General features: G+C 42.8%; 1 protein-coding gene across 2 annotated transcripts; it reads right to left on the minus strand.

Moving 5' to 3' along the window:
• Window positions 1-238: 238 nt before the first annotated feature.
• Window positions 239-11,588, minus strand: LOC146353740 (transmembrane protease serine 12-like). Of its 2 annotated transcripts, none has more exons than XM_084837201.1 (5): window positions 11,437-11,588; window positions 9,852-9,939; window positions 7,682-7,947; window positions 5,570-5,712; window positions 239-726 (listed from the first exon to the last, which is right to left on the minus strand). In XM_084837201.1, exons 1-5 carry the CDS (start codon window positions 11,537-11,539, stop codon window positions 481-483), a joined length of 846 nt encoding a protein of 281 aa, XP_084693327.1. In that variant the 5' UTR covers window positions 11,540-11,588; the 3' UTR covers window positions 239-480. The 2 variants fall into 2 exon arrangements, with proteins under 2 accessions (XP_084693327.1, XP_084693326.1); XM_084837200.1 differs by having other exon boundaries at window positions 9,732-9,939.
• Window positions 11,589-12,593: the final 1,005 nt, after the last annotated feature.

Below are 12,593 nucleotides of genomic sequence, written 5' to 3' on the forward strand. Positions count from 1 at the left end.
TTTATGTAATGCCCACTAAATCCAGTTTCTCCTTTAAAACCAAGCACTCCAACTCTCCCATTTTGTCTTGGAAGCTTCTAGCATTTGCATAGAAACACCTATAGACGGTGTCCCTCCTCAGACATGTGTACGATTGCACTGTAACTCTTACTTACAGATCATCACATATTTTTCTCTGGTGCAATCAGCTGGTCTTCAAGCACTGAAGAAATATTAAAACAGAATATCAAACAAGATATCTGCACTCAATGGCAAAGTTTTTTATTTTTAAAATGCTATCTATAATATGACAACATTTGGCATCTGTCGTGTACATTGCTTCCCTATAAATTACAGATGAAATATACACTTTGAATCTGCTGGGTGGGAGTAAAATAATATGGATTGGTAAAATAGTAAATTTTGCTAAAGATTTACAAGAGCAGGCAATAAGTTTAAAAAGTAATCTGAGTTAGTTCTATGGCAGGACAGTTGGACTTTTCATAAGACAAGACAGAAGGTTACCCACACCACAGTCAAAAAGATTAGAACACAATAAATGTTTACAGTGGTGGTTTTGTTGTATAGAGCAACACGTTTATCTATCCAACGTCTGTAATTAGCTATATCTACGTAGACTCCTGGCTGTTTTGGTCGACCACAGCCAATGCCATAGCTTGTAATTCCTACCAAATAATATTTGGTGTCATTTGGGAAATGGCACATAAGAGGACCACCACTGTCACCCTGGAATATGAAAAAACAAACAATTTGAGTGTTGCTCATGGCATTTAGAAGTTTTAGCATGCAGCAGGATTGTGATCCAATAAGACTCAGTTATACCTCTCATAAATTATCAAAAGACAATACCAACGGCTAGGAAGTATGAATGAGTTTGAAAGGCCTGAACTGGGTAATGTTTTGGTTGAATTGCATTAAGTACAGGTTGACCGCTTACAAAATCTGATCATGGATATTCTGGGAATTCCAGGCTCAACAGGCATATCCTGAATATCAAGCTAAAGATCCAAGAATCCAGGATGATTTAATGTTGGCTATCACAACAACGCGTAAGTACACAAGTACTGGGAAGAACTATGCCTTCTACTACAGTTCTCGTCTCACCCAGTATTGCTTAATTGTCTATTGTGGATTGTCTTTTATTTTAAAAATTATGCCCTAATTTTCTTTATTAAATGAACTCAAAGCCCCTACTGATAAGGTTCTGATAAGGTTCAGTGAGGCAGTAGAAAGGGTATTAAAATAGCGGTGATAGGTTTTGTATCTCCAGCAAAGGAGATCATTACCTTGTCATGGTGCTGGACCTTGAGCCACCTCAATGACACCATGAGCTAAACCGTGAAGGGACACCCAAGATGGGAAGGTCATGGCAGAGAGGTCAGACTAAATATGATCCCTGGGGAAGGAAACGGCAACCCACCCCAGTATTCTTGCCATGAAAACTAAATGGATCAGTACAACCAGAGATATGTCAGTATACCATCGGAAGATGGGACTCCCAGGTCGGAAGATGGTCAAAATGCTACTGGGGAGGAACAGAGGATAAGTTCAACTAGACCCAGATGTGATGACGCAGCTAGCTCAAAGCCGAAAGGATGGCTAGCGGCCAACAGTGCTGGTGGTGAACGACGAATCCCATGATCTAAAGATCAATGCACCATAGGAACCTGGAATGTAAGATCTATGAGCCAGGGCAAATTGGATGTGGTTATTGGGGAGATGTCAAGATTAAATATAGACATTTTGGGTGTCAGTGAACTGAAATGGACTGGAATGAGCCACTTCACATCAGATGATCACCAGATCTACTACTGTGGACAAGAGGACCACAGAAGAAATGGAGGAGCCTTCATAATTAATAATAAAGTGACTAAAGCAGTGCTAGGACACAATCCAAAAAACGATAGAATGATCGCAATTCAAATTCAGGGTAAGCCATTTAACATCATAGTGATCCAAATATACGCCCCAACCACAGATGCTGAAGAAGCAGAAGTAGATCAGTTCTATGAGGATCTGCAGCACCTACTGGATAATACGCCAAAAAGAGATGTTATTTTTATTACAGGAGATTGGAATGCTAAGGTGGGTAGTCAAACAACACCTGGAATTACAGGCAAGCATGGTATGGGAGAACAAAATGAAGCAGGACATAGGCTGATAGAATTTTGCCAAGACAACTCACTGTGCATAACAAACACTCTCTTCCAACAACCTAAGAGACGACTTTATACATGGACTTCACCAGACGGTCGACACCGAAATCAGATTGACCACATCCTTTGTAGCCAAGGATGGCGGACATTTATGCAGTCGGTAAAAACAAGACCTGGTGCTGATTGTAGTTCAGATCACGAACTTCTTATTGCACAATTTAGAATCAGGCTAAAGAGAATAGGGAAGACCCACAGATCAGTTAGGTATGAGCTCACTAATATTCCTAATGAATATGCAGTGGAGGTGAAGAATAGATTTAAGGGACTAGGTTTAGTAGATAAGGTCCCGGAAGAACTATGGACAGAAGTTCGCAACATTGTTCAGGAGGCGGCAACAAAAAACGTCCCAAAGAAAAAGAAAACCAAGAAGGCAAGATGGCTGTCTGCTGAGACACTGGAAGCAGCCCAAGAAAGAAGGAAAGCAAAAGGCAACAGTGATAGGGGGAGATATGCCCAATTAAATGCAAAATTCCAGATGTTAGCCAGAAGAGATAAGAAATTATTTTTAAACAAGCAATGCACGGAAGCGGAAGAAGATAATAGAATAGGAAGGACAAGAGACATCTTCCAGAAAATTAGAAACATCGGAGATAAATTCCAGGCAAAAATGGGTATGATCAAACACAAAGATGGCAAGGACCTCACAGAAGCAGAAGAGATCAAGAAAAGGTGGCAAGAATATACGGAAGATCTGTATAGGAAGGATAATAATATTGGGAATAGATTTGACGGTGTGGTCAGTGAGCTAGAGCCAGACATCCTGAAGAGTGAGGTTGAATGGGCCTTCAGAAGCATTGCTAATAACAAGGCAGCAGGAGATGATGGAATCCCAGCTGAAGTGTTTAAAATCTTGCAAGATGATGCTGTCCAGGTGATGCATGCCATATGCCAGCAAATTTGGAAAACACAAGAATGGCCAACAGATTGGAAAAAATCAACTTATATCCCCATACCAAAAAAGGGAAGCACCAAAGAATGTTCAAACTATTGAACAGTGGCACTTGTTTCACATGCCAGTAAGGTAATGCTCAAGATCTTGCAAGGTAGACTCCAGCAATTCATGGAACGAGAATTGCCAGATGTACAAGCTGGGTTTAGAAAAGGCAGAGGAACTCAAGACCAAATTGCCAATATCCGCTGGATAATGGAGAAAGCCAGGGAGTTTCAGAAAAACATCTATTTCTGTTTTATTGACTATTCTAAAGCCTTTGACTGTGTGGATCATAACAAATTGTGGCAAGTTCTTGGTGGGATGGGGATACCAAGTCATCTTGTCTGCCTCCTGAGGAATCTGTATAACAACCAAGTAGCAATGGTAAGAACAGTCCACGGAACAACCGACTGGTTTAAGATTGGGAAAGGAGTACAGCAGGGTTGTATACTCTCACCCTACCTATTCAACCTGTATGCAGAACACATCATGCGACGTGCTGGGCTTGATGAAGCCAAGGCCGGAGTTAAAATCGCTGGAAGAAACATTAACCATCTCCAATATGCAGATGATACCACTTTGATGGCTGAAAGCGAGGAGGAGCTGAGGAACCCAAGATTATGGCAACCAGCTTGATTGATAACTGGCAAATAGAGGGAGAAAACGTGGAGGCAGTGACAGACTTTGTCTTTCTAGGTGCAAAGATTACTGCAGTCGCTGACTGCAGCCAGGAAATCAGAAGACGTTTACTTCTTGGGAGGACAGCAATGACAAATCTTGATAAAATAGTTATGAGCAGAGACATCACACTGACAACAAAGGTCCGCATAGTTAAAGCAATGGTCTTCCCCGTAGTAACCTATGGCTGCGAGAGCTGGACCATAAGGAAGGTTGAGCGAAGGAAGATAGATGCTTTTGAACTGTGGTGCTGGAGGAAAATTCTGAGAGTGCCTTGGACTGCAAGGAGATCAAACCAGTCCATACTCCAGGAAATAAAGCCAGACTGCTCACTTGAGGGAAGGATATGAAAGGAAAAACTGAAATACTTTGGCCACATAATGAGAAGACAGGATACCCTGGAGAAGACGCTGATGCTAGGGAAAGTGGAAGGCAAAAGGAAGAGGGGCCAACCAAAGGCAAGATGGATGGATGATATTCTGGAGGTGACGGACTCGACCTTGAGGGAGCTGGGGGTGGCAACGGCCAAGAGGAAGCTCTGGTGTGGGCTGGTCCATGAAGTCACGAAGAGTCGGAAGTGACTGACCGAATAAACAAAAGGTTTTGTATGGAATTAACTGGAATGTTGCGTCATATAAGCTCAAACCTATATTATACATATGAAATTATTGGATTGCTTGAATTTTATATCAATAAGGGCACAATCCTATGGCCGCTAGACAGCGGTTAGACGGCCATAGGATAGGTCGGTTCCTTGAGAACTGACCTCCACCCCGTCCCATGCTGCCTTGTAGGCAGTGCAGAACGGCCCTGTGCTCATAAAAGCAACGTGGAGCAGCAAAAATGGGGTGCTCCTGGGGACGGGCCAGGCGGAAGTGCCTTTCCGACGCTTCCTATGTGCCATCCAGTGTCTGCCCCCCCCCCCCGACTTTCCACAATCAGCTGTCTAGCCATGAATGCAGGGCGGCTGAAGCGTGGAGGGGAAGATCCCCTCCACGCTGCTCCTGCCCTGCATTGGATAGGTTCAGTATCACCCAAACTCGGAGGCAACCGCCTACCCCAATAGGATTGCACCCTTAATTTCTCTTCCCCAAATTCCCTAACTCATGGTTCCAAATTTGGCACCTGCAGGTGCTGCAGCGCCTGCCAAGATCTCCAACAGCACCCATAAAGCTCTCCACTCTACCCCCTTCAAAAAACTTTAAAAAAAATAAAAGCTTAGAAAACATTAGTCCCTCTCGCCTCTCGCCTTGCTCTTACTCTCCCCTCTACCTAACTCCTTTGCCTTGCTATTTTCCCTTCCACACCCCCAGCCTCACTATTCCCCCCCCGCCATCTCTTTGGCTCACTGTTTCTCCCCCTTATAGCGTCTAGCCTTGCCTTTTCTCTACCCCTTTGCCTTGCTGTTTCCCACTCCCAGCCTGTAGGCTCGTGATTTCTCTCCCCACCTCTTTATCTTGCTGTTGCTCCCCTGTCCCAGTCTCTAGCCTGACCCACAGCTCAGCTCACTTTTTACTAGTCAGGTCCCCATGGCAACCATTATGTGACCAGCCACATCCTCCATGGGAGCCAATTTGTGGTGGTGCCCACAGCAGTTCCTCAAATGGGTGCAAAAAAGTTGGGGACCCCTGTCCTAAGTACTTTGGTTCTACTGTGACTTGTTACTAGCTAACACAATTTAACCTAGAAAACACAACAGCATGTTTTGGGAATTTGTTTTAAAACAGAATTTTCTCCAGTTTACCTTGCAGCTATCGACACGTCCAGTTTCAAAGCCAGCACAAAGATTATTCCTTGATACTGCCCCCGCATACCAGTCATATCTATTACAGGTTTCTAGAGGAATAACTCCTATTTGAGCTTCTTGTAAAAGATAACTGCCTGTATCTGGAAAAAAAACACAAAAAACATAAGATGGTGCTGGAGGTATGCATCCACTTAACCTTCTGTAACAAGATGAGCAATATGAAAATATGCTGGATATTGGCAGCCCTTGTTCCAATACAACTCTCTTAAGCCCATTGCATCAGGCTCTTATCCCCCATGCATTCTAGAGTATCTACATTAAGTCAACAAAATAAGGGTCAAGAGTGCTTCCATCTTCTTGGAGTTGTTGCAAGTTCTAGTTGGCAGCTAATGTAGACCGCAGCTGATATAGAGGTGTGGATGGAATTCCATTTATCCTTGAATGTGCCCTTTCTCCTTTCATCTTTCCAGAGGTGCAACCTTTAAGTCAGCAGTCTTAGTGGCTGCGGGTAAAGATGGCACAGAGTTCAGGCATCACCATGGTCAAGGTTACAGCACATGCATGGCAGTACATTAAGCTGTCAATACAAAAGCCGATGCCAGGCTTAGCAAACACATTTAAACATAACTGAATTAATTATTCAGTTCAGTATCAATTGATTTGTTTTGGCTATTAGTCATAACAAAATCCATGTGTTACGTATGTATAGGAGTTCAGGCAGTTTACACATTTAAAATAAAGTTGGTCAGGTGCGCAAACCAAAACATAAGCATAACAACATTTGCATGGGTTGTTTTGCCAAAAGCTCCCTAGTCATTTCCAAATTTGTATTGATACAAAAACTATGGATTATTTCATTATTTTAAAAACATCCTTCATAACTTCAGATAAGTCCCCACCCCAAAATAATTTACTATTTATACAATGAGATAAAGAGGCAATCAAGTGAATCATGCAGTCAAATTTGTGCACAATGTGCCCTAGCTAGATGATTAAGACATTTACATCCTGATCTGTGACTGTTGCAACATCTAACATAGGAATGAACTAAGACCTTTTACTGCACTAACTTTCCCAGACAGAATTCTGACACAGATGAAGCAGAGATTACACATACATGACAGTTTCAAAAAACTAAAAACTAATTTTAGTGAGGTAGACCTGGCACGCTTAATTGAATACCATATACTATATACTATAGTACCATGTACATATACTATAAAGTGTTCAAAAGATTAAATTTCTAGGGTGCTTCCAAAGAAACAACTCCTACTGTTACTGATCAAAAGACATTATGCAGCTATGCTGTCTTTTCATCCTTAATGGATTTTTGTAAAAAGAAAAAAGCTGGAAACATTGGGAAAAGCATATAACAGCGTCAGATTTACCGCGATGCGTGCCAGACATATTCCACAGCCATTTTCCATATTCTACCTCTGATCAGATGCCTGAGCCTAGACACTATAGGTTAATTGTGGGTTAAGCAATCCACAGTTAACTTACAATTAGTAATTAGGTTAACTGTGATCAGAGGATGAACACACAAAATGGCCATGGCAAATCACCGCTTACACAAGAATGGACCCTGTGACTGGCAGGTTACAAGTGGAAGATCACATAGCCCTCTTAAAATTCTGTGAATGAGCAGAGTGACTACATAATAAAAGCTTCATCTGGAAGCACCGCATATCTTTTAATTAGATACTGAAAATGCAGCAAGCTTTCAAAAGTTCACAGATTTTAAAGAATTCATTATCAATCTGTGGGATTAAACAGCAAAAGTTGTGAAGATGGGAAAACTTCATTATCTTTTTAAGTTTGCTGCCAAGCAAAGGTAATGAGCCAGAGCCATTTCACACATTATAATGTTTTGGTCTACAAATTTTAAATGCATATTTAATAATATAAAGTACAATTGCACCAAATGTGTATACCATCAGGAATATCCAGTAGAGAACTATGCTTGACAAGCACTCACTGGTAAATCTGGGTTTCCCCGTGTATAGTGTGTATAGTGTGAAAGAGCTCCAAATGTACTCATTCTGAGATCATTAAGCTAATTCTCACTTTTAATAATAGATTAGTTGAAGGGAAAAATAAAAGATTTACCATTCTCGTTTTTCAAACCCCATCCACTTATGTAACATGTAGTCTCATCAGTCAGGAGAAAAGAAGTGTTAGGTAAACAGATGGGCTGAATATAGTCATTGTATATAACAGACGTGCTTAGCTTCAACAAGGCAACATCGTTTTCAGAGGTATGTTTGTTGTACTTAGAGTGGACCATGATAGCCCTAACCCGGCTCTTTACCGTATGAGTGTTGTGGCTATAAAGATGATGCAAGCCAATCACAGCCCTCCAAATCTCTGGCCTCCTAGAACAGAATAAAAATCCCTTTAAGAACCAATTATTATGGCAGAATTGCAACTTCAGGGAGATGAGACTTTTGTCGTGTTTCACAATCTCTGTAAAACTAAAATGCATGGAGCCCTACTCAGATCAAGTAATGAGAGAATGGAAGTTTTATAGTCATCTTATTAATACAAATAAACAAACATAACTAGCAAAACATTTATGTCCGGGCAGATATATACAGAAGTACCACTTGTCAAAGCAAGTTCAAAACATGTGCAACAATAATTCCATTTCAACTCAAGAATTCTCCAACAATTAACTTAGACTCTTACTGTGGCACCCTCTTAAGTAAATATAGCAATATGTTTTCTTATCTGTGCCATTTAGTAGGAGACTGATTTAATGATGCTAATTATCCCACATGGACATTCTGTTCAGAAGAAGAGAAAGCAGTTCTTTTCTGAAACTGAAATATGGACAACCAACACAGATTGCCCACTGAACCAGCATCACAAATACAAAGGCCAGGATCCAAAGAACTGCAAAAACAGACTAATATAAGATCCTCTACGTTTGGATTGTAGTTGCAGTTTACCCTGCTTGAAACCAGGTGCCACCTATTTGCCTTATGAAGCACCTTGATTCAAGCCAGAATTAAATGATTTTCTAGAAATCCCTTTTCCCTTAGAAATCCCAAAATGCTTTTTTTCCTAATATAAGGACTCAGCAGGATGGATTGTGCATTGCAGATCGCCAGAGGCTGATGCTATTTATAGCCTGAGTAAGCTCTCAATGAGTTTGTAGATTACATAGAAATCTGCAAAGACCATAAAAACAAACTGTTATATGTAATAGTCCTATAATCCTACTAGTGCTGTTTATATGTGGGTTCAGGGCTAGCACAAAGCTTTTTGCTGCCTGAGAAGGACAAGATGGCATCCCATCCACCTACCCTTCCAGGTACAGAAGCTGACTTGAATGGTGGTTGAATCTTACTTCAGCGCTGACAACAGACAGAGTCCTCTGCTATACCTGTACACAGTAGGCTAATTTAAGTGACAGAGGGCAGAGTGTGTGGCATACACAGTTCTGTCCTCCAGCACCCTTGCTGTCACTCCCCACCTCATTTTGCCTAATGGTAGGGCCTGCCCTGCATAGCCTAACCCTATGTATGTTTTCAGAATGTGTACTTACAAATGATACTACTGCTGACATTATTTAAGATGCTCAACAAAGGAATGTATACAGATTGTGAAGAATGGCCTACACATGAGTAGACAGAGAAGTACCAGACTCAACTTCCCTTCAATAGCTAGCTCTTTTTGCCCCATCTTTCTTTCTTTCTTTTAGCTCCTTTTGCCTTCATAGTCCCTCTTCTCTTAGCCCTTGGTCCTGTCCTCTGCCTAATCTGTTCTTTTCTTTGGGACATTTGGAGTTTGATTTAAAAACATTCGAATGAATATGGATAGAAGGATTGGTCTTCTGGCTTCAAGGGGTGGAGGGAGCACAAAGATTGTACACCCAGGCAACTTTTCTGTGATTCTTCACACAACAGTTCCTAGAGTCAATTGTGTTTTTAGAGGCTTGCTCCCAGATAAAAAGCGGCAGATACCCCAAATGCAGCCTATAATGTCACACCTTTCCTCCTGATCTGGCAAAGCAGGTCAGGGGAGAAGTTGTAATCAGAAATACATTTACAAAAATGGAACATATATATATTTCCAAATTCAGCCAATGCATTTTGATCGATATACTTTTCTCAAACTAGACAACAGAAAAAGATCTAGACTTGAAGATACGTACAACGTTTCTTTAATGCAGTGTGCAGCTGTTAGCACTGAATTGTTATTAATTAATGATCCACCACATATATGGAGATATCTTAAACCTATACCAAGGCGGTAAATTTGAAGACTAACTTGCCACGGCCAAGCCCCAAGCTGCGCTTCATGTCCACCTACAATCCGAGCTCCTGTTTTTATCTCATCCACAATAGGCCTTGTTCCACATTCTAAAAATCAAAACAGTTACACTGGTGAGATGCAATGCTTGTGAGTGTCCCATAAATACAGCCAACATGCAGCAAAAACATATTTAAAGTAGATCCTAAGAGCCATTGTTTTAAACTAATTGGTTTGGCTAACAATTACTGGGCCAGAGATTATGCAAGCCTGAAGGACTGTGAATTCCTACATTCCTTAATATCAGAAGTTGTACAAGGTTTATTTATTGCTCTTTTAGGCTGTCAGATAACTGAACTTCCCTGGGTGGTATATAAATAGATTAAAAAAAACACAACAAGATGAAAATAAAGCAATGACAATAAGATGGCACATGGTAAAACCAGCAATGAGGGATTTAAAAAAATGCAGCATATAATAAAGCCAGAAGTAAACGTAACAGCAAAGATAAAACCGTGAGAAGCCCTAAAAGCAATAAAATAATTCTTTAAAAGCCTGAGAGAATAAAAAGGTAGTCACCTGGTGCTGGAAAGACCAGCTAAGTACCAGGCAATCCTCTCTGGGGAGGGTATTACATATCCTCTTGTTTGACTCAGAAGTTAAGGTGGTGCATGCTTTAAGGATGATGCCCCAACTTAAAACATACTGGGTAATGAACGGGGCTTACATATGCTTCATTTTGACTGGAATATTCTCGTTATCCAAAATTTGCAAATCCAAATCCCTGGAATTTTCCCTGAAAATTCCAAATCCCTGGAAATCCCTGAAACTTGCATCGGCAGAGCTATTTTTTGAACGTTCAAAAATATTAAATGTTCCACATGAAATAAGACCTGACACTTTTTGCTATAACCATTGGTTTATGTATGGACACGTGCTGCCCAATCGCACCTACAGTTACAAATTCTCGATTTGGTTTGGCGGGCGGGGGGGCGTGGAAATCTGCGTGAAGCCAGCTGACTGAGTCACTTTCAGCATGGGGGGCGTGGCTTCCAGGCAGGGTTGAGCCCCAGGACCTTTATGTTGGGACCTAAACTCCACAACGTGCTGTGGTTGACTAAACCGCTTTGCGAGGAAAGGAAAAAGCGTCGCCACCTCTCTGCCAAAAAAGGGTTCTCACAGGAGTTCTACGTGCCGCAATCTCTAGAGGAAACTGTAGGCGGCCGGGCGGAAAGGAATCCAGCGCCCACTTACTTGGGAGTAGATCCCCGCAATCTCGGGGGGGGGGGCTTCAGAGGAAAACCTCTAGCCCACCCCGCCGCCCCCCTGCGTTTGCACCCATCACTCCATGTGGCTCAGCCTTGGGGTGGGAACGCGCCTTACACACGTGCGCGCCCACAACGTCACCCGCTCATACTAGAAGCTGCCGGCATTAGTAATTATGGCGAGGGGTCCGCCCCGTGCGCAGGCGCACGTCGTCCCGCGGCCCCGGCGGCGTGCTGGCGATCGCCGAGCGTGGGGGCCTGCCCAGGCCGGGCCCCGTCGACGCTTTCCCGCCGGTGTGGAGCGCCCAGCACAGCGCGGGGGGCGGGGGAAGCCGCGCTCACCGTCTGTGGGGATCAGCGAGGGCAGGGCGGTCGACGGGCCTCTGCCCAGCAGCACTAGGAGCGCCCAGAAGCAAGAGGGTGCGGGGCAAACACAGCGCCGCATCGTCCGTCGAGGAGACAAGATGGCGGCCCGGCGCCCCGCCTTCCCCCTCGGCTGCGCGGACGCTCACCGTCACGTGCCGTGAGACGGGGGTCGGTGCGGCAAGCGGGCGCGGGGCAGGTTAGCCGTTGACCGCGCGGGCTGCCCGTTCTGGGACCCTTCGGGCTTGACCCCCGTTACAGCATTCGTCATGAGTGGCTTAATACACGCCATATATCCCTTGGACAAGGGGAGAGTGTTATGATGGGGATAAATAAGGCCACGTTAGACATAATTAGGAAACAAAAATAAAATCGGCCATGTCATACAGCCATGGTGCAACCACACTTGGAATATTCTATACAGTTCTGGTCACCGCACCGAAAAAGGATATCGTAGATTTGGAAAAAGTACAGAAAAGAGCAACTAAAATGATCAAGGGGCTGGTGCAACCCCCCTATGAGGAAAGGTTACAACATCTGGAACAATTATGCATGGTGTGCAGAAAATGAATAGGGAGACATTTCTCTCTCCTAAAGAACCCACAGTCATCCCATGAAACTGATTGGTGGGAAATTCAGGACAGATAAAAGGAAGTACTTCACGCAGCACATCATTAAACTATGGCATTCACTACCACAAGATGTAGTGATAGCCGCTAAGTTGGGTGGTTTTAAAAAGAGATTGGGCAAATTCATGGAGGATAAGGCTGTCAATGGCTACTAGTGCTGATGGCTATATACCACCTCCAGTATCAGAGGCAATATGCGTGTGTACACCAGTTGCTGGCGAAAATTTCTTATTGATAAAGGGCAACTGGTTGACTACTGTATCAAATGTTTCAATGGAGGAATTTTTGGCTTTAAGTTGGTTTTGATGAAGCAAGAAAACACGATATAATCCGGAGATCTCGTCAACAAACAATAACTATTCCCCCGGCTACAACAACTATAATAGTTTTGTAACAAACGCGCTATATATTGTTCAATCACAATTATACCCACTTTATAAACATATGGTTGTTATTTTTTGCACAGACTGTGTTTTGGGAACCTTCTCCTTTGTGTTACCATGTTCT

The sequence above is a fragment of the Heloderma suspectum genome, chromosome 2, assembly GCF_057233095.1.
Source record: "Heloderma suspectum isolate Gila_16-S chromosome 2, 16-S_ref, whole genome shotgun sequence".
Taxonomy (NCBI): Eukaryota; Metazoa; Chordata; class Lepidosauria; order Squamata; family Helodermatidae; genus Heloderma; species Heloderma suspectum.